General features: G+C 43.2%; 1 protein-coding gene across 1 annotated transcript; it reads left to right on the forward strand.

The window, feature by feature from the left end:
- The first annotated feature begins 1,934 nt into the window (after positions 1 to 1,934).
- eml2 (EMAP like 2) lies at positions 1,935 to 17,391 on the forward strand. The gene is made up of 19 exons (XM_079225197.1): positions 1,935 to 1,979; positions 6,651 to 6,679; positions 7,320 to 7,449; positions 7,763 to 7,912; positions 9,184 to 9,250; positions 9,524 to 9,634; positions 9,739 to 9,834; positions 9,990 to 10,124; positions 10,273 to 10,372; positions 10,959 to 11,113; positions 11,319 to 11,444; positions 11,539 to 11,670; positions 11,820 to 11,887; positions 12,820 to 12,908; positions 12,989 to 13,086; positions 13,683 to 13,770; positions 14,141 to 14,236; positions 14,536 to 14,666; positions 15,924 to 17,391. The coding sequence occupies exons 1-19, from the start codon at positions 1,963 to 1,965 to the stop codon at positions 16,044 to 16,046; spliced, it is 1,941 nt and encodes a 646-aa protein (XP_079081323.1). The 5' UTR covers positions 1,935 to 1,962; the 3' UTR covers positions 16,047 to 17,391.
- The last annotated feature ends 4,774 nt before the right edge of the window (positions 17,392 to 22,165 follow it).

Here is a 22,165-nt window from a genome sequence, read left to right on the forward strand (position 1 = left end):
AACACCTCCTCGCTGCCCGACGCTGTACCCAACATGGCCGTGAAAGTCAAACTGCTTCTTTTGGCTCTAAACAGGCCCAGAGACCACGTTGGTGTATCGCGGGGGTCAGCGGGGACGTGGATAAGTTCACAGTGGGTCGCATCAGGTTGTTCTAATGAGACAGACACACCAGTCAGTCAGTGTGAACACACCGTGTGATGAGTCAGAGTCTGCAAGAAGAAGAGTGAGGGCGTTTGGTTACAGCTGCAACTGTAAATGTATCCTCGTCCATAACATCCTTCGCACGGGATGCCGTTTTGTAACTAGTTTGCAAAACAAGCGAAGAGAACGAGGACATTCTAGGAATCAAAGATGAAACAGAAACTTGTAGTCCTTCCTTCCGACTGTCGGCGCTGGATGCAGGAAGAAGAAGAGGATTGCGCTGCTGCAAACTCTGCTTTATTGGTCAATATTGCAGGAAGTGAGGTATCGATTGGACATCCACATTAGAGGGGGCGAACATTCCCTTTTTGAAGGTGCTGCTACTGAGAAATTCAAATTAATGGAGAATTTCCATTCTTCCTGTTGGCAGACGGTAGTTTATTTGATCTGAAACCAGTACAAACGGTTCAGATGTTAATTAATTAACATTCAGGTTTGAAAACCTGCTCTGTTACTTTCACTTAAGTAACGCACATTATTTACTGTCTCTTGATTTAAATGATAGTGTCACCTTCAAAATGGATTTGTCATGCGAGTTGGTACAGTATCTTTAACCTTTCATGGATAAAATGAGGACACACACACGCACTATACCTGCAGTAACAGTGCAGCTGTTTAAAGCTTCTGAAAACTGTCAAATACGTCTGACATCCCATATAGTCTTTCAACATTATTATTATTTATTACAGTATTCCCTCATTCGTCTGAATTCCATCGGTAAACTCGACCAAAGACTTAACGTCTATATTTGACAGAAGTACAGAGGGCCGTGAAGAACAGAATGATCTTGTTTGTCTTTTCTCTCTTTCCTAAATTAATTTCAGTCTCTGCTTTTGCTAGTGTTAAGAACAAGAGATCCAAGGTGACCTTAATTTAATCAAACAAAGGAGAGATAATGCCGTGTCGGAGGAGACGAGAGGAACAACTTCCCCTCTGCCAAGTCTGTACCCGATCTGGACGAAGGCGTTTTACCTTTACAGCCCTCACTCGGTGTTGGAGCGGCCATGGCTCCGAGAACTGCTGCATCAGAGTTACTGAACTCTGGCTTCAACTATTCAGATCCGAACAGCATCATCATCATCCTCATCGGTATCATCTGATGTGTCCCATCATCATTTGTTAGGTTTCCACAGTCAGCCCTTCCTTTCTTTTCGCCTGACTGTGATGTCGCCATGAATTATGTTCTCCAGTTGACGGTCTGTTTAGTCTTTGTGATGCCACAGGCGTCCTGTTTCCACGTGTCGCAGACACACACACACACACACACACACACACACACACACACACGTCATATATAAGCAAACCCTGGAGAGAGTTTATCATTTTTTTCTCCTTTGTTTTTGTCTTTTATCGCTTCTTTTCGTCCCCTGTACCGCTCATTCTTTCCGCTCATGAGCAGTTGAACCTCCCTTTCCTCTTATCTCTGCCCTCTCTCTCTTATCGATACTCACACGCTTCCTTTGCTTTCCTTCCCCCTACTGCTCTCGCTCTCTCTCCCTCTCTCCCTCCTGTCTTTCTGCTGATGGATCAGATTTCCCACAGCTCTTGGTGAAAGGGTGGTTGGGGAGGAGGTGTGGTAACTGGGCAGAGGGAGGCGGGTCGTGGGGCTGCACAGTCAGGACAGGCATTCTGATTGGATGCCGGGGCCCCACCATGCCGAGCTAAAAGTTTGCTCAGTGAAGCAGGAAGTCAGTGTGTTGCTGTTGTTCAGGACGCTGCTCACCACTGTTGACTGTCACGGTAACGGAAAAGCTTGCAGCCATGAAGAGATCTTCCAGGTAAATTGTTCCTTTACGATGGGTTATCAGTGAATGTCTGAGAAGCTTTTCTGCACATGAGGAAGTATTATGTTCTTATGAGTGGTTTTACAGGCATGAAGTATGACTTCAACAGTGACTGTTTTGTGGAAGATAGTGTGTGATAGTGTGTTAGTGTGTTAGCCTATAAAAGCATATGCTGCTTTTAAAGTCAACAGGATGAATTTCAGCAAGTTGGAAAAGTACTTTAGTTGCCTTCCAGCTAACCCTTTATCTGTTCCTTGACTTTGAATAGATTACAGGTTGCACAATGAAAGGAACGTTTGTAAAAAGAAAGAAATGCATTCAGGCCTTACCATCTTTAGGTTTTGGGTGCTTTATTTCAGTCTAAAGACAGTTTCCTGTACTGGGTGGCTCTGGCTTTCACGGCAGCCTGAGGAAGTTGTGTCTGTTTTATGAAACTCTGTTTGATGCAGTCGGTTCCTCACCCGTCTGCAGGGCCATGGGGAGGGGCCGCGGCTGAGGATCGTCAATGCAACAGAAGATCTAACGGCAACATTGAACCATGTCATTTTAGAAGGATTAGTCATTGGTGGAGTGTGCAGTTCAAACAGTGAAGGGTTATGTGAGTTCTGGGAAAAACTTGGTAATTTGCACCTTTTTTTTCTTTATTTTTTTAAATGTGTGTGTCTTAAAAGTGGCTCCCTTACTGAAGAAGTCTCTCATTATGTCACAGATGCGTATAATTGTGGGTCTCTCTTTTGTCTCCGTGCTTCTAATGATGTGAAACAAACATGTTACATTTCTTTCTGGTTATGAAACGCAGGCACGCACACGGGATGAGTAAATGTGCAGTGACAGTCGACTAGTCACACTGTGCTCAGCAGTTGGTTTGGTGAAGCGATTTTTCTGTTAAATCTAAGTGATCCTGGCAGGACAGAACTCCTGCTCTTAAATTACTGGTTGAAGTTGGGCAATTCAATTAACATTTATTTAAAAGTTTTCCAAAGGCGTTCTAATAAATGAATTGGTTGTTTTTTTACGTTTATAGAACACCCTGGAGCACTGTGACCACAGACAGGGCTGATGCAGCCGTGTGACTGATGTTCCCAATTATATATTCTGCTCGGCTTGCAAATACTCTGATAACATTGATTTTACTTCCTGTTTAACATGCAACAAACATGATGACCTCACCTCTGCAGAGAAGCATTTTGCCACACTGAAACCAGTTTACCATCACTATGACTGCATTTTCATTTAGATTTAAAGTTGAGGGTATAAGCTTTTTGAAATCTAAGGGCATTGCACAAAGTTGATATAATATACAGGTCTGGATTTATGCAAATATGATGATTGAGGAAGAGATTTCCATCATGTTCCCTCCAGCTGTGTCTTTCCTTTGTCTTAAAAAATGTTTTAACTTAAAAGGAAATATTTAAAATGTTAAATTTGAATGAATACACGCATCTACTTGTGGCCCCAATGTAACCATTGTAAAGTAAACAAGGTTTAACATCTGGCATAAATAACATTGCCTCTGTCAGATTGAAACCATGCAAATTCTGATGGAGGAAAAGATCTGCATCAAAGATTGAGCTCTTTGTTTTTGTCTGCTCTGTCTGATGCCACAGTCACTGAAGAGGGGATGGGTCTGGAAGCTCAAAGTGAAGTCTGTTGGTGGATGTTTTTTTGATCAAATACGTTTGTGTCCATTAACAAAACCACCACTGCAGCAGTTCAGTCATAATGGATCAGGAAATGGACGCACGCTTGACCGTTCCCACCACTCTCACAGTTCAGAGAGCTATGAAAGCTGCTTTACCACGTCATCCATCACTGCAGTAAAGTGCTTAATGTGACCTGGAGATGCTGATCAGTTACCACGATGAGGAATCTCTTGTTATAAAATATGAGACAAAACTATTATTGCAACCTCTGGGTCTGAAAAGTGAAGCCAATGCTTAAGTGTCTTAAAACTTGAATTCTCTCATACTGACTAGCAGGGTCTGGTTGCAAAAAGTCAGATTGTATAGAAGTCTATGAGAAAATGACTCTACTTTTCTTGATTTATTCCCTCAGTAAACATTGTAAACATGAGTGTATGTCTCAATCTCTAGTTTCAAATCATCTTCAATACAGCATGACGTTCATTTAGTAAATGATGGTCCATTTAGAGTCAAACAGACCATAAAGCAGGGGATTCTTTAGGGCGCGGCTTCCTCGTGATTGACAGGCGTCCATGGAAATGTCCATGTTTTCGTAAACCCTTTCACAGAGTATTTTTAGTTCATGAAAGTTAATTGTAACCCTTTTGGGTCTTATTTAGCATTCTGTTGTACTTAGCTCCACCCTTTCGTGCTACTTCTGGCTGCAAAAAAAGAAGATGGCGACGGCCTAAAAGCCAGAAATCAAGGCTTCAAAGCAGCTGTCCACAAACCAGTGAGCGGCGTTACGTTAAGATCTTTGAGAAACTGTTTAGCTCTTCAGAGGCCACCACATCTCAGTTTGAATTGAACGCAGATTCAACACCTCCAATCGGAAAAATGCTAAACATAAATGAATCTGCATTTAATGATCGTCTGGTTTATTTCTATAGCTCCACCTGAAGCCCAGCTAAGCTGCAGGAAGGGCTCATGTGGTGTCTTTTATTCAGAGAAGCAGAGCACATTCATTTCCGTTTCTGTTTTTGGAAGGGTTTCTCAGGGGAATCCTGGCGGCTTCTTCGCTGCTCATTAGTGCCCTTTGGCTCTTACACAAAACAAAATGAGTTTTCAGAGTGCAGGCGGGCAGAAAAACGGCAACAATACACTCGTTGCCACGCATGTTAATGAGAGCTCTGTTTGTGTTCTGCCTGGAAAGCTTGTTACCGGGACTGCAGACGCATGGTTTTAGCAGATCCACAGTTATTTGCTCTGTCTGACTGCCAGTTACCCTGCATGCCCCCCCCGCACTAATTACTGGCTCTGAATCAATCTGGTTCTCTCATTGGCTAGGACTGTGCCACGCCTCATCTTCCTGGCAGAACACACACACACACACACACACACACACACACACACACACACACACACACACACACACACACACAGCTCAAGAGACAAACAGGCCTTTATGTGGTTATTTTAAAGAGAGACCCGCTGGCCTCCAGCTGCCCAGAGACAAAACAGAAACCAGTTATGTCCTCAGATCAGCCGCCTGCTCACTGCTTTTAATCTCCTTCAGATGCTTTGTGCATTTGTTGCATTCAAAGACACACAAACAAGCTCTGATCTTTTATGATCGAAGATTATTCTCTTTACCTGTGTCTCATATTGACTTGTGTATCACATTGTGGCAAACCTACTTTTATGAGGGGGGGGAAAAAAAAGACCCAAAAAACCTTTCTGAATACGTTTTACTTGACGTGACTAGCTCGGAGGCTTTTCCCAAGTAACTCCCTGTTAAACAAATGTCAGGAAAAGTAGGCACACGCCCTGATGCTTGATGGTGTCCTGTTGAGTGTTCTTGAGTTGTTCTGTTTACATTCAGTGTCGCAGGTCAAAATTAGCTGTGGCTAATTTGACGAATGCGTCTCCTTCCTCATAAAAACCTTTACAAAGCCTTTTTCAAATCGTCTTCATCGCTTCCTCAGGAAAGGTAAACCCATCGTTCCCGGCTCTGCTGTTGCCAGGCAGCAAGAGACAAGCCGGCAATTTCCCTCTTCTTATCAAGCCTTACTTTTCTTTTTTACTGCTGTTGCTATGGTGATGTCCACCTGTCATCCGAAGCGGCACTTCAGCATCCTGATAATAATCTGATTGGTTGACAGCATCCTGGTCGGCTGACTCAGGAACAGCTGTTGCTCCCCCGCTGAGAACTGATGAGGCAGCTCCAGGTTTTGATTGACGGCTCTGAATCTGGATGTTCGGACTCAGCGATTGTCTTTATGAAGCCAAAGTGGTTATCCAACACTGTCGTATAAGTACATTAACTTTCCTGCGTTCTCTTTGCTCTGATCCTCCATGATGTCACACGGTGGCTGAGTGCCACGCTAACTGTGTGTTTAGCTGACACAGTCTCCATCATGTGTGGATACACAAATAATGGGACTTGCCGGTTTACTTTGCGTCTGTTGATCAAACCGTCTCGATCAAAGACGCACTTTTTCAGGCTGCGTTAAAGAGTCAGCGCTTTGATAATTTTCTCTCTTCATCTAAGAAACACGGAGCAGCAAACTTGTTCTGAAGCCTGAACGAATGACCTCTTACAATTTGTTGTTGCCATCGGAGGGAAATAATTTGATGTTCCTCTTTCTATAGTTTGAAAAAAAAATCTACTGATTTGAAAACACGTCATCATTCAATTCCACAAGTTTGGTGCATGCTTCACGTTCCATTTAATTAGTAAGATCCATGTTGACTGTACTTGATGCTCTGCAGCTCTCTCCCACAGACATCATGTTGTCCAGTCAATGTGAAACTGAGCGCTGAGAATACATAATTCATCATCTTATTGAACGCCTGATGTTATGGAACAAAGTCTCAAGAGCTTTGGAAAATACTACTTATATATTATGTGTGTATTATGTGATGTACTTGCTGGTACATCCATTATGGATGAACGCCAGACTCTTAATATTCTTATGGTGCTTCACTTTTACAGAAAACATCATTCATTTTAAATTTTTCTCTTTTTTTTTTTCTGTTTCAGCAAATCCAAAGAATGCACCTTCAATGCCGGTAAGAGGAGCTGCTGATGCTTTGTATTTGTGTGTTCACGTCCCCCCCCCCCCCCACCTGTTACTGTCACACTTTAATGAGCTATAAAGAGGATGAGCAGCCTCTGATGTGTGAAACTCAATTGGCCTTCAGGAGTCCTTGAAGTGCTCTTGAAGGGTTTAATATTCCCCATCAATACAATATCCCCCATAGCAATATTGAATATCCATTAGAATTACTGAAGAGCCGGAGAAGTGCCGGCCGAGGAAGCCTTTTAGTGAAAGGGTTCAAAAAGAGGAACTGAAACGCGACAAACCGTCGGACGGTTACTGGGGTTGATTTTTCTTTTTATTATCAATAACTCGCTCGTTTTAAATTATATTTAGGCTTGACGTTAGGCATAACTGAGGGTGTGGCCCCGCTTCATCGGGTTAGCCAGGAGAGACGGCATCGGCGAGAGCAGCCCACTTTTAGCTTCTCAAAGGTCACCCACAGACTACGTCCTTATCTTAAACAGTCTGTGCTCCGTACTGCTTAAAGGTCACTAAAGGATTGGCTCTGGAGACCCGTATTCCTGAGGAATTGTCTGACCATTGTATTATTCTGCTCGGTTTCCCTGAGGAAGGCTAACAAGCCACTATATGTTCTCATTCCCCTCCAGAGGACGGCTATGTGCGGATGTTCCTCCGAGGACGTCCCGTCACCATGCACATCCCCGACCAACAGAAGGAGAGCTACAGCGTCGACCACAAGATGGCGGTACCCGACCGCAAGCTCAAACTGCAGTGGGTGTATCCTTCAGACAAGGAAACGGGAAGCAGTGGAACAGATGGACAAAATGGAGAGAAACTTAAATAAACAGCCAGACTCCATGTATTCATCCATAGTTATTTGGCATTAAATGTAAAATATGTTTAAGAAAATTACCTGAAGAGAGTTGTGCTTTAGGTTTCTGATTGTCGAAATTGTAAAAGCTGCACAAGCTTCGTTCCTGTTAGTCACCTTGGTAATAGAGCATCAACTAAATGTCTGAAATCTGAATATTAAATGTTGTCCTGTCCGGCTTCGACCCCCATCTTGTTCCCTAACTCGTGTGTGGACCAGGTACGGCTACCGCGGACGTGACTGCCGCTGCAACCTCTACCTGCTGCCCACAGGAGAGATCGTCTACTTCAACGCCTCTGTGGTGGTGCTGTACAACACCGAGGAGCAGCAGCAGAGACACTACCTGGGCCACAACGACGACGTCAAATGGTGATCGAGTGAAGCCGTTGCGGAAGTGCCTTAACCGTGCATTCTCTCTACTGACCAGCAGGGGGTGACTCCTCTGGTTGGAAAAATTAGTCGGGTTGTATAGAAGTCTATAAGAAAAAGACTCTCCTCTCTTGATTTATTACTTCAGTAAACACTGTAAACATGAGTTTATGGTCTCAAGCTCTAGTTTCAAGTCTTCTTCAATACAGTGTGATGTTCATTTAGTAAATGGTAATTTAGAGTCAAAATTAAATATAATAATATGCAGGGCAAACAAAGCAGCCAGAGGATATGGAAACATTTGCTTAGACAGAGGAGCGACACGTTGACACTGGTGACGGATATAAACGCTCAACGTAATTCTTCTGTATCCATCTACTTCTGGTATTCAGTCATGGGATCTTTGGTTTACTTAATGAGTGCTAGTTGACATCCTGAATGAGCTTTGTGACTGGAGCCACTGGGATGTAAACAAACTGTGCCACTCTACTGCCCCCCGGGGCATGCTGGGAAAAGCTACTCATCTCTACAGGGAACCAAGCGTTTTCCCCTCTCACACAGCGACATGTTGAGCTTTCTGCTTTTCTGTGTTAACCACTGTAGTTTATAAGTTGTTGTTTCATGCGTCTGCGCCGGTGCATTCTCATGAACGTAATATCTCGGGAACACGTGGAGGGAATTTCATGAAATATGGCACAAACGTCCACCTGGACTCAACGATGAACTGATAAGAATGTAGTGGTCAAAGGTCAAAGCCACTGTGAACTTGCGTCCTTCCCATTGTCGTGATGTCTCAGGAACGCCTTGAGCAAATTTCACCTGCACTCAAGCATGAGTTGATCAGAAAAAAGGTGGGCAAGTGTCCCTGTAAACGCGCTTTTGGCCATAACTAAAGAATACTAATGCTAATTATGACAATTTCACTCAAATGTCTAATAGGATCAAAAGATAAGTTGACAAAGTTTTGTAAACGCAGCGATAAACTACAACCGTGAAGCAGTAATTATGGTTTTATTTTAGAAACGCATAATTGTTGTATTGGAGTAAATATTTCTTGAATCACATAAGTCAGACGCTGCCCGTCTTGGAAACAGTAGTAAGCAATAGTAATTCCTGAAAAGTGATGCGTTTCCTTTCATTGCGTTTCAATCTGTGTCGGCTGTTTGAATCTGCAGTGAATGGCTTTTACGGGAAAATGTAAATCCCAGAAAAGTCTGAGTCGGTGTTACAGAAGTAAAATTAAGCAATAATTCTTTATTTTTTCGTTCTAGCCTGAGTGTGCATCCTGACATGGTTACCATAGCAACGGGACAGGTGGCTGGAAACTCTAATGGAAAGGTACTGTGAAAAACCATCACTTGCATACATCTTCAGAGTTTCACTGTTTTTAATTTTCACAGTTTATTTTTAAAGCGGCTACAAAAAAGGTGAATGCAAAAGACGGTGAATAACAGAAGAAAATGTTTATAAATAGCAAGAAAGCTGTCATTAGATTTAGTAGCAGATGTTTTTTTTTCGCAGTGTTGCACATTTTTTTTTTATCTAAATCTCTTTGTGTCAAATGAGTCTGTCTGACACAGTTTCTCCATCTGATTTTATCCCTGTGTTCAGCTGCTGGCGCCTCATGTTCGCGTGTGGGACTCTGTGAGCCTCAACACACTCCATGTGATCGGGATGGGGGTGTTCGACAGAGCGGTCACCTGCGTGACGTTCTCCAAGTCGGTAAGCGGCCTTGCATGCTGTCAAAGAGTTTACTGAGGCTTTGAAGCAAAGCTTCGTCCGGTACTGACTGGTGGAGTATTTTAATAATATTTTTCTCCTCTCAGAACGGTGGCACCTTCCTCTGCGCCGTGGACGATGCCAATGATCACATCCTGTCAGTCTGGAACTGGCAGAAGGAGAAGCAGCTGGCTGACGTCAAGGTACCCTGACCCTTGACCTTTTGACCTCCTGATCCCATTCACACAGCTGTATCTTTATCTTATCAGGACATAAAAAGGGTTGTAATATTCAAAATTCTTGTGAATGAATCGGGTAGAGAAACATGTGTGCATCCTCACGCCGCATGTCTCCGCAGTGCTCCAACGACTCTGTGCTGGCCGCTGTGTTTCACCCCACGGATGCCAACCTGATTGTCACCTGCGGGAAATCTCACATCAACTTTTGGACCGTTGAGGGCAACACTCTCACCAAGAAGCAGGGCCTGTTCGAGGTACCGCCATCATAGCAACTGCTCCGAAGATGTATCACACGACAACCCTGCCTCCAGTTATATTAACTGTTATTTCATTAGCTACAGCTAGCTAAAAACACATGCAACAATATGTGCTATAAATCCTACATGCTGTCTCCCTCTCCAGAAACATGAGAAGCCAAAGTACGTGCTGTGTGTTGCGTTCGCTGAGAACGGGGACGCCATCACAGGAGACTCCACTGGAAACATCTATGTCTGGGCCAAAGGTACTATTGACTATTTAGTACGCCCGAAATAATTATTTAGTACGTCCCAAAATGTAGTATGTCAAATACATTATGCCCCAAAAAATACCAGGATGTTCTTTTACATCCGGTTGCTTTTTGCAGTATGTAAGCCAGCAAGGCTATTCTGACTCACAATCCTTTTGCGCAGCAGATAAATGAGCAAGAGGGTCATAGTTCAATGTGCCACGTGATGAGGACGTAGTATGTTCCACTTGAATGCATACTGCATGCAACAGTATGTACTTTGTAAAGGCAGCGAGAGTATGCAAGTTAGCGATTTGGAACGCAGCTGTAGAAGCTAAATGGATGACAGTGATCACAACCTTTTTGTTGTTTAGACAACCACCAAAAGACTGAAGTATGAAGTATGAAAATGTTACTGCAGCAGTGCTGTTTGCCAAGCAATCTGTAAAAATCCACCGAAATGAAAGCAATCTGCCAGTTATTGTTCGCTACTAAAAAAGTAGCTGTGAAAGATGCTGCCTTTTCATTTCATCACGACTTTGAGACTCAGCATCTGTGTGCTCCGCCTGTGCGTCTATTTCCTATGTGTTCTGATCGACAGGCGGTAGCCGCATCAGCCAGGTGGTGTCGGGGGCCCACGAGGGCGGTGTCTTCTCTGTTTGCGTCCTGAAGGACGGCACCATGGTCTCCGGAGGAGGCAAGGACCGCAAGGTGGTGCTGTGGGACCACGACTACAAGAAAAAGGCAGAGATGGAGGTGAGGGAGACGGAGTGTCCTGTGCACGACAAAAGGGACGAAGACAGAAAATCTGTTTCCTTTTGACACTTTTCAAGAGAATCATCGTAACGCATAATGTCTCTCTTGACATTATCATTGAGGTTGTTTTTTTTTAAACAACTTTGTGGGCCTGGTCCTATTTTCTCTGAGCTCCATCTTGAGGTGTGTGTATGGGTGTGTCCAGGTGGGCGAGCCGCTCGGTCCTGTACGGGCTCTGGCCGAAGGTAAACCGGGAGAGCTCTTCGTAGGGACCACCAAGAATGCCATCATCAGAGCCGCCTTCCCCGATACTTTAACTCCAATTGTACAGGTACACGCACACCGTGATCCTTTCGTGTACAGTGCTACCAGTAGTTTGAACTCCCTCACGCGGTGTATAAAATGAGACATGTGATGTGCTACAGGGTCACACGGATGAGCTGTGGGGTCTGGACGTCCATCCCTCCATGGAGCAGTTTGTCACCTGCTCCCAGGACAGACAGGTCCACCTCTGGGACACCAACTCCCATCAGCCCCTCTGGAGCAAGACCATCGAGGTGGCTGGCAGTAGGATGTTGTGTTGTGCCTTTTTACCATCAGGATATAAAGCACTGACCTGACGGCACGAGAGGATAACAAAGAAAAAACATTGAGACAATTGTGTCTTGAGTAATAAGAAACTAATTCATCCTTTTTTCCGCTCCAGGATCCAGGGAGGTCTGCGGGTTTCCATCCCAGCGGCGCTGTTCTGGCTGTGGGGACCATGACTGGAAGGTTGGGGCTCAGTTACAATTCAGAAACTAAACACTAAAGCCTCTTTCTCACTGGACTAAAAAAAAAACACTTCCACCCACCAACATCTGGCTCGACTCCCCCGGTATTTATCAGCTCCGGTTGGGAGGACACACTCATTTTTCAACCCTTTTCCAGTACAATGCATTGAAGTGAAAAAATCAACAGGGATTTGCACAATTATTACAAAATATTAACATACAAAACATACAATTAATAAGCGCTCCTCAAAGCCACCAGACTCCAGTAATTTTACCCTGAAGATGATAATAATGATCCAAACGCACTTCATTCAAACTCGACAGAACAAACAATAAATGTCCTCAAAACATATTTTATTAGTCACCAGCTCTCCTCAAAGCTACCAGGCTGAGTAAGTAAACGGATATAAAAAGAAGTAACCACTGTAACATTCTCACTGTTTACTCGCCCTGTTTTCCAGCCTGTTTGTGACATTGAGCATGGTGCACCAGAAACATGTCTACAGGCAGTGGGGAAGGAGTCGATCACATATTTTAGTGGGTTTTCTCGTGTTAAAAAAAAAAACCTACAAGTCATTTTGGTGGAAGAAGGGGATTAACAACTAATCCCTTTATTATAGCTTTACATGGTTGCTGCTTTAAGAGGGATTACTGTTTTACAGTCTTTGACGAAAAAGAAGTAATGTGGTAATCGGTTTCCTATTTGAAGTAGAATATAACTGGAACTGTTGTGCTGAAAAGATTAGTCGATTTGTCGATCAACAGAAAAATGAATGACCGATAACTGAGTAAACATTTAGCAAAATGACAAACATTCACTGTTTCCATCTTCTCAAAGATGTAATGCCTTATACGATGGAACAACACGTGTTGGTTGGACAAAAGCAATTATAAGACCTCATCTTGGGTTTCGTGTGTGTGCGTGTGTTGCAGATGGTTGGTCCTGGACACTGACACCAGGGATCTTGTTTCTATGCACACGGACGGTAATGAGATAATCTCCAACATCAAGTACTCTCCAGGTAAAACACGAGGCCAGCTGGTGTGACGGGGCTCAGAAACGTGTCATGCTTCCGTTAACTCTGCGCTCTTGTGCCCTCAGACGGTAACTTCCTGGCCGTCGCTTCTCACGACAACTTTGTTTACATCTATGCCGTGACGGAGAGCGGCCGAAAGTACAGCCGCGTGGGCAAATGCACCGTAAGTATGCATTTATTAAGAAAAAGCAACCCTCTCAATTTGTCTCAGTCTGACGGCTTTAAAGATATATTTTTGTTTCCTTAAAGCAGCAGGTTTTGTCAACTCTATTATTTAAGTGGAGTTCAACGATAAAGAAGTGTTTTGTTATTTTTGTTTAACTTTCCTGTAACTCTGCAGTTAATGAGTAGCAAAACTATATAAAAACATCCGATTAGGAACTCTCACATACGTCATTTTGGATAATCCAAGTGTCATTTAACCAGCCATGTGCTGGTGAAACAAATGCTTCTTCGCTTTGAGTAGCGTAGTAGCGTGTTTTTAAATACACTTTAGGGAAGTAGTGAACATACATGAGAATTTTTATATAGTTTTGCCCTCATTTTCCTCAATTCAGTATTTTATTCTTCGTACTGGGAAAAACTATGTTTTCTCTAAGAATTAAAGGTAATACAGGGGCGAGTAATTGATGCACAAATGGTTATTTTTGGGGGACCAAAGGACTCCTTTATTCTCCCATACGGAGTGTTTAGAATGAAAGCGTCGTGCTTGGTGTCCTCTCCATTTCAGTCACGTAAGCTTCCCTCCCTTTCCCTCAGGGCCACTCCAGCTTCGTCACCCATGTGGACTGGTCAGCCGACAGCCAGCACCTCGTCACCAACTCAGGAGACTACGAGATCCTCTTCTGTAGGTCCACGCTGGGCTTTGTCTTTCATTGTATTGCCGATAGAAGGATTTCTGATGTGTAAACTCATGTTTCAACGATAGACAAAATGTTGAAGTGACATTTTGATTAATCCTGGAAAACACACTATAGAATACACACTAAACAATAGACTACAGCAGGGACTTAACTTCCTGAGGCGACTAAAGCCATATGGAGTGAGCAGCTATCATACTGCTGTTCCATTCAGAAACCCTAGAGGGCGGCATAAGATAAAGAAAACTCCAGCTGGCTTGCAACTCAAACATTGTGTGTGTCTTGGAGTTAAAGTCAAAGACTGTAGCACTGTCGGTCAGTCATGCTGATTCTCTGTTCTTTTTTTTTTCTTTCTAGGGGAGGCATCTAGTGGTAAACATGTGACCAACATGGACATTGTGCGCAACCAGGAGTGGGCCACTTCCACCTGCACGCTGAGCTTCAACACCTTCGGTAAGTGGCTCTTTTTTTTGTCCGTCGGTGTGCATTTTGGTCATTTACATGAGAAGCCTGTGAGACCAACAGATATGAGAAGCCTGTGAGATCAACATACAGTGCATTTTAGGGCCAGTTGGCTGCCGCTCAGAGCAGAAGGCATAATGCTGCACCAAGCAAATGTGTACATTGGAAGCTATAAATGACAAAACGTATTTTGTAATGTTCAACAGAAACATTTTTGACTCGCCAGTTCTGTTGTTGGGGAAATGTGTCCAGCCTTGAATCTTTTCTCTCTCTTTCTCTCTCTCTCTCAGGAGTCTGGCCGGAGGGAGCAGACGGCACAGACATCAACGCCGTGTGCCGGTCACATGACGGATCCCTGCTGGTCTCCGCCGATGACTTTGGCAAAGTGCACTTGTTCTCCTTCCCCTGCTCTCAACCAAGGGTCAGTCGCGTGTTCTTTTTTTCATCAACGCATTTAGGAGCCAAAGTTGCTCTGCACTGCTTATGCCGTGTTCACACCGGACGCGACGCGAATTTGCGGCGCGACCAGTTTACATGTAAAGTCAATCCACAGACGCGCTGCGGCGCGAATTTGCGAATTTGCGAATGTGCGGCGAGATAGACGCGTTGGAGGCGGCGCTAACAGAACGTTTGACCTGGGGCGAACAAAGCGAAGGACGCGGCGCGAATTCGCGTGAGTTGATTATCCCAACTCTGGCGGAGAAATCGCGTGACGCAAAGTTGCGGCAGCTCTGCCGCAGGACTTCCACAACAAATATAAAGCAGAACTAGTGGTTATTTATTCCATGGTCGATAGCGGAAATGAAAGCTTCGTCGCTTGTCTCTCACAGAGGCAAGCAACAGAGCTAAGCCACGCCCCTTTGGTCGCGCCGCAAATTCGCGTTTGGTGTGAACACCCTCTTTCTACTCGCGCGAGTAAACTTCGGCGGTGGACGCGGCGCCGCAAATTCGCGTCGCGTCCGGTGTGAACACGGCATTAGACGTCGTACTTTTTTTTTCTTACACATTGTGTGATTAGGTGTGAATGAACAGAGTGAAAGCTCAGCAGAAATGGCAAAATACTCAGCCACAAGGCTTTCAGTGTGGGATCACCAGCAGGCCTATAATACGCACCGTTTTCTACCAGGTGTTTATTTTGTGCTCCAAAACACTTCTTTTTTTTTTTTTTTTTTACAAGTTCAGGTTTTCAGCCAAGCCTTTTAAACCGGAGCTGTAAACTTAACGGTCCGTCTCAGACAAGCTGGCTGCCGTTGGCGCAGAAACTCAGACGCTGTAAACAGTTACGACAAGTGTGTATTGTTAAAAAACTCCTCTGGAATGAAATTCCTTTTACACACATTGTGTGACTAAAACTAAAGCTCTATGAAAAGTGATGCAGAAAGCGAAACATTTTGATTTTGAATTGTCACTGTCGAATCTTTTATTATCAATGTTAGTGTTGCACAGCCAAAGTTTTACTATTATTTAAATTATTCTGAAGAAGAATTGTCACTACATGCTACCCCTGCATTTTTTCAACATTGGGTCTCAGGAGGCACAAGTTATTTTTAATTATTTGACTCTATTTAATGACGGACATGATATTAACGGCAGTGAAGTTAAGTTTGAGTACAGCAGCTCAATGTCAATCCTCACCATGTAGCATCTGACTAACTCATCTCTCTGCCATCACCTGCAGGCTCCGAGCCACGAGTATGGCGGCCATAGCAGTCACGTGACCAACGTTGCCTTCCTGCACGACGACAGTCACCTGATCTCCACCGGTGGGAAAGACACCAGCATCCTGCAGTGGGGGTTCTAGGCGAAAGCCCACATCTCCAACCCACCAGGACCAGGACCAGCGTCCTGCCACCCTCTTCACTATTCTATCCTCCTGCACCACCAGGGGGCAGTATGTCCACTGTGCCTACTGGAAATAAAATAATAATAATAATTAAAAAAAACACACAACTTGACCCACAGATGTCACACCGGATGAAATGTATCATTGTAAACGATGAAATATAATTTAGTGTCCTGTTGTTCTGTAATAGAATGTAGAGAAAATGACTTGTTGCCATGCAGGAAGTGCATCCTATCTGTTCCTCCCCCCCTCCCTCAAAAAAATAATAGACTACTGCAACACCGACCCAGCTGGAAGCTGCTGGTGGTGACCACACAGTGAACCTGTGATTTAGCGTTAGTACTGACTGTGCCTAAACTGTATTTATCTAAACCCCTTTAACGGGGAAACCACCTATTTTAAAGGAACAAGTGAGTTTGCAAGTTTCAGCTCCTTGATGACATGTACACTTTACGGCTTAGTTGAATGCATGCCCCACAGTAACGGTTACTGTTACATTTATATTTGAAGGGGTTTAATATTAGGGTATTTATCTGACTCTTCCCGAGCAGCGTTTGGTTTCCATAAAGATAAAAAAATCTGTTGGCAAATTCTTGAAACTTTGTTCAGCCTGCTCTGGATCGGTAACACCAGCCGGCGAGAATGTGGGGCCGTCGGACAATTCGGCCAAAAAACAGTTACTGATTGAAGTGTGTGTGCGTGCAGCTTGGTTTGCAAAACGGTGATGTAAAGTGTACATGATTTGAAGTAACAGGGTTCAAACGTGAACAAGAACTCACGTAATTTCTGCTCCATTTCTGGGTGAGCACGGGATTTCTGGGATTCCTAAAATGGGTGGTGTTCCCCTTTAAACTCGTACTGTAGCCCCATTGCCTTGCCATCTTATGCATTTCCACCCCCTCAGCCTGATTTCCAAACCCTTAAGGTGCAGATTGTATTACAGATTGTAAAAGGTACTAACCACCTCCCCCAGGGCTGCTACATTTCTGATTGTACTACTACTGTCACTGTCACTAGATGGCAATGCAATGCCAGAGAATGAGCATGACCGAGGCTGTCCTCCTCCTGTAGATGCTGTTAATGTCGCAAAAGGTCTATAGAGTACATTTATATAAATATATATATTATGCAGTATATCCGAGTGGCTGTGTTATTTTAATATTTAACCGTAACAATAATGGATGTTGTGATTCTTCTTCTTGTGGTACTTTTAGCAATCGACAGAAGGATAATGTGGGCTGCTGTGAGCTTGAGCTGTGCTTTGCCTTCTTCTGTTTTGTTAATAAAGTTTTTACCCAAGCGCTACGGAGTGGAGGCTCTTTGTCTTTCTTTGAGTCAGACATATAGGGTATTAACCCTGAGTTATTCTTTGTCTTATTGTATCTGATGAACCCTCTCGCTCTCAATTCATTAATCAGCTGAACATTTGTATTATTCCTAAAAACAGTTTATGATGATGAGCTTAGAGGGAGGATGTTGTGGTGACAGTTTTAGAATGTATTGACAGTCAACATGCATGCGTGTTGCCGAAGGTTGCTGGTTTAAATACCCAGGCCACTCGGGGTAAACAAGAGCTCTCAGTGACCTGCAATAAATCATCTTTTTCTTTATCTTGACACTGCGAATAATGCGACAAAGAAACCATGTGGGGATAACTACACGCTTCTCTCTGATCTCCTGTAGAAGACGTACGGATAGCAACGTCTTTTCTTACAGCAGCCCACTGACCACAATACATTGCTCTGGATTGCGTGTTGCTTTTAGAGCAAATTAACAAGTGGGGAGACTGAAGTCAAAGGTCAAAGAGGAGAACTCTTGGGTATGACGGCAGGTAGTGAGCAGGGTTACGTCACATCGGTCTGTCAACAGCTCCTTGGAAGAGGATGACGGGATGGAGATTTTGGAGCTCCTCACAATAAACCAAAACATGAACTTCAAATGTGGTCAGAAGATTTATAGGAAGATCCTTTGCAGCCTAAACAGGATTTACACAAAGCCCAGTTTTGTCATGTTTTTTCTTGAGTGCATTTCATGAGTTGTGTTAATATCAACCACTCTGCTGTGAAGAAATTGCAACCTAACAGTGTTTACATATGAATTATACAAAATGACAGATTAAAAAGTACACATTGAGGCGACTGTAGGTCCCTGTGGTGCGTACGAACAGATCGCAGCAGCACACAGAACCAGTGGAAAGACACACTCTGCTCTTGGAAGTCTGCGTTGAGTTAAGGACTTGTTCAAAACATTTTCAACTCAAGCAAGTACAAGCAGAACATCTGTCTTGAAAGATACAACGTAGTAGAACAAAAGTGTGACTGGATGAAAACACTTTGAAGAAAAAAGTTCAAATCAACTCTATAAACCTTCAATAGAAATATCATACCAGCACATTATTTAACATTTATTAGTATGTTTTGCTTAATGTCATGTATGATTGTGTATTCCATGTCTATTACTAGATAGTACATAGACTTTCACAGGTACAGCTTTTCCATTTCCTTCTGTATTTTCAGCCAGAATAACCGAACTTGCTACTGTATGATAAAAAAATAAACATGAATTTGCATTTGTAGCTTTCATGAGATTTACAGGACGTACTGACGACATAAATGTTACAAGTACAAAAGGACTTCCCATATAGCGCAAAGAAAGAGCCCAAGACATAGGATGCCCTCAACTTTAACACAATAAACATTGATCTTTAGGAAGAGAGTGACACAGAGGAGGCAGCGCTAGGGCTTCCTGGGAGGACACAAACCCTTTTACAGATGAAAGATAACCATGTTACTGGTGTTTTGGCATTTAGAAGTTAATTGGAGTTAATCTCTCCAAAAGGACAGGATCATACACAGCGCATGGAGTAACTGGGAATTAGGGGTCAGCCGTGGACTCTGGGTACCACTCCACTTTCCACTCTTCTAAACCCAACAGTTATCTCAAAAGCATTAACTGTGTGTTCACTCATTAGGTTCCAACTAATCAAGCCGATGCACTATTACCATGGTCCTCCTTCAAAATCTGGTAGCTGGAAATACACAAACCTCCATAGGTACAGCCAGCTGATGAATCAAACTGGGTGGCATCTGGTTCTGCCGTTGTGGTAGTACCTTAAACTTGCATTCTCTCTAATGACCAGCAGGGGGCGACTTCTGGTTGCAAAAAGAAGTCTGATTGGATAGAAGTCTATGAGAAAATTACTCCTCTCTTGATTTATTACCTCAGTAAACATTGTAAACATGAGTGTATGTCTTGAGCTCTAGTTTCAAGTATTCTCCAATACAGCATGATTTTAATTTAGTAAATTATGGTCCATCTAGAGGTAAAACTGATCATAAAGCAGAATATGCTTTAGGGCGGCTTACTGTGATTGACAGGTCGCGACCGCCACCAGAGCGTATACGTTGTCACTACATCTCTTCGCCGCATTCCAGATATGGTAACTTCCGTTCATTTGTTACAAATGTTAAGATGGCAATGTACAAATCGTTGAACTCGAGGCAGTCCACACACCAATGGATGACAACACAATGACTATGTCCACTTCTTATATACACTCTAGGAATCAAGCACATGAGCTCATTGACATATGAAAATATTTGCATTGTGCATACAGCCAACAGGTTTTGTCTCCTGTGTATTTGTTGTTGAGTGTTATGTATCTTATACATGTTGTGGTGTGTGGCATTGGTTTACGTTAAATATTTGTTCCTACATCAAGGTATCAAAAGATCACAGATGATCGAGAAAGATGTAAGGGCACCTGAAATTATTTTCAAATGAAGTAGCAAAGGGTCAGAATATTTGTCAATAAGATATTTGTGAACACTCATTTTGTGCTAAAAGTACTGACTAGGATCATGAGCAGCTCAGAGACCCTCCATCATTCACTTTGAGATGGGGAAGGCTGAGATCAGCGTCAAGACAGTATGGTTTTCCGGCAGGAAAGACGGATAGAATCGGGTATCCTCGGCATAGCAATGGTAAAAGAAAGTGGTGTATATTCAGAAGCAAAAGGCGACCACACATCTTTGGGGTACACCAGTGGAATGGAGAGGACGCTTCAACACTCCTCGCCATGCCACTTTGAACAATTGCCTCATGAGGTTGGTCTCAAACCAAAGTAGCGCTGCACCCGAGATACCCAGTTCAGAAAAGGATGGTCAGTAGAATGCCGTGGCTCGCTCGTAAAGGCTTATGAGAAAAGAGGAGTTATGCATTTCATTTACAGAATTCTTCTATTTTAAATGAATTGCCTTCTTGTCATTGAGTGCCACTCTCCTCTGTTATCATTTAGGAACATGGGGAAACAAATCTGAGCGTTTATCTTGATTGTCATAAGCTCCCATCAGGTCCAGCTAGATGAGAACTGATGACCAGACAATCGATTATAAACTTCCACATTTTGCGACGTAGGAAGCAGAGCTTTCTAAACATTTTCAGGGAGGGCGAGGGTTTCAACATATAACTTGGAAGTAAAGGGATGAAGTCAGCTTAATTTACAGAAAACTGGCAATTCATCATGCGAGTGAGGACTGACGAACTTTAAAAGGTTATTTGTTGCCTTTTTGCATCGCTTCTTGCATTTGCATTGAATAACAGGAATATCCTAGAAGCACATTGTGCAGAGACTGTGCTCCATTGAAAATTAGCATGCCTTTCCACCAGAGGGTAGGGTTAGTTTATCAGTGCAGAAGCAGGCTGAGCTTCCATGTTTTACTTCAGGTTACTTTGGTTTGGTTTGTGACCCAATAAGGGCTTTACAGTCGCACCTTATCTCTACAACAACCTTTGTTATTTTTTCCAGAGCGCAACCAGTTAGTGCTGAACCAGCAGCACATTACACAGCCCTATCAGCTTTCATACAAATGATCATTAGTGTGAGATTCATTGCAAACAACTGTTTATCCACATTCCCTACATAGTGGACTTGGACACATCATTGAGAGCCGTCTCTATTATTGCATCCACTCATGACGCTCTCTCAGACAATCAGACACAACACTGAGTTAATATTGTTACTGGGTAGTTTTTCCTTCAGAAAACATGCGGACAAGAGCTTATCAGAATTCATGATCTGGACAATTTATTTGTTCTTGTTTGAAACCAAAGACAGTGAGTTCTGCTTATTTGTCGCCTGGTGATGAGTGATGCCGCAAAATGTAGGTGTTGACCACCTTTAAATACATCGATGTGAAGAACAAAAATAAATAAATACATCTGTATCAATGTCAATGTTTAACATCTCTGTTTAAAAATGCCTTTACCGTTTAGTGATTATCAAAATAGTAGATAGATATTTTTTTCTTTCAATTAACTTAATGAGTTAATTAGAAAATTGTTCCAGAACTAGTTTTCCCTCAGCAGCCATTGGAGGCTACGGAGTGGGGCCACGTGACAGCTGCTCTTATTATGACAGTCCCGAACTGTAGATGGTGATTAGAAGTAGATGAAGGAACAGTCTGTATTTGTGCCAAATAGAAGACAGACTCCAGCAGTGCAGTGTATTTAATGTGAATCAGTCAAGACATGGTCTGTGATATATGGATTTTCATTGAAAAGGAGCAGTCTGCTCTCTTGCCATTTTCTCCAATGGGACGACAGGGAGATGGAGTAGGCTAAATATTGGAGAAGATTAATGTAGTCCCACTTTAAGTTCCTCTCTGCTGGGACCAACGGAGTAACAATATACTTGGCATAAATCTGTTCGGGGGAGAGGAGCAGACAGAAACCATGATGACTTTCGAAAGTATTGATCCAAACAAACGTAACAAATCAGTCCTGCCACTTTTTAATTATCTATTGTCATAACAAAAAAAGGCGTCTTGTAATTCATATTGCGTCGGTGAAGCTTTTTTCATTTTTTCAGAAGGGAAAAAAAAAATAACAAGAGCAGTTAAACACGTAAAACAGATGGAAACCGATTATTTTTTTCTGAGAGGAGACGAGTCGTGAGAACAGAAAACAGTCTCAGTTGTTCTCAGAGACAGACACTTAATCAAATAACACAGGATGGAATATTGTCTGGGGTCTCGACCACAAAATGTACAACCCTGAGGCTGCCACACACACACACA

This window comes from Taurulus bubalis (assembly GCF_910589615.1).
Source record: "Taurulus bubalis genome assembly, chromosome: 10".
NCBI classification, from domain to species: domain Eukaryota; kingdom Metazoa; phylum Chordata; class Actinopteri; order Perciformes; family Cottidae; genus Taurulus; species Taurulus bubalis.

Excerpts from the sequence above, each read along its gene's own strand:
- eml2 (XM_079225197.1), top strand. Across the intron at positions 11,671-11,819 it reads TCTGGAGCAAGACCATCGAG|GATCCAGGGAGGTCTGCGGG; the intron begins GTGGCTGGCAGT and ends TTTCCGCTCCAG. Across the intron at positions 14,237-14,535 it reads GCTGAGCTTCAACACCTTCG|GAGTCTGGCCGGAGGGAGCA; the intron begins GTAAGTGGCTCT and ends TCTCTCTCTCAG.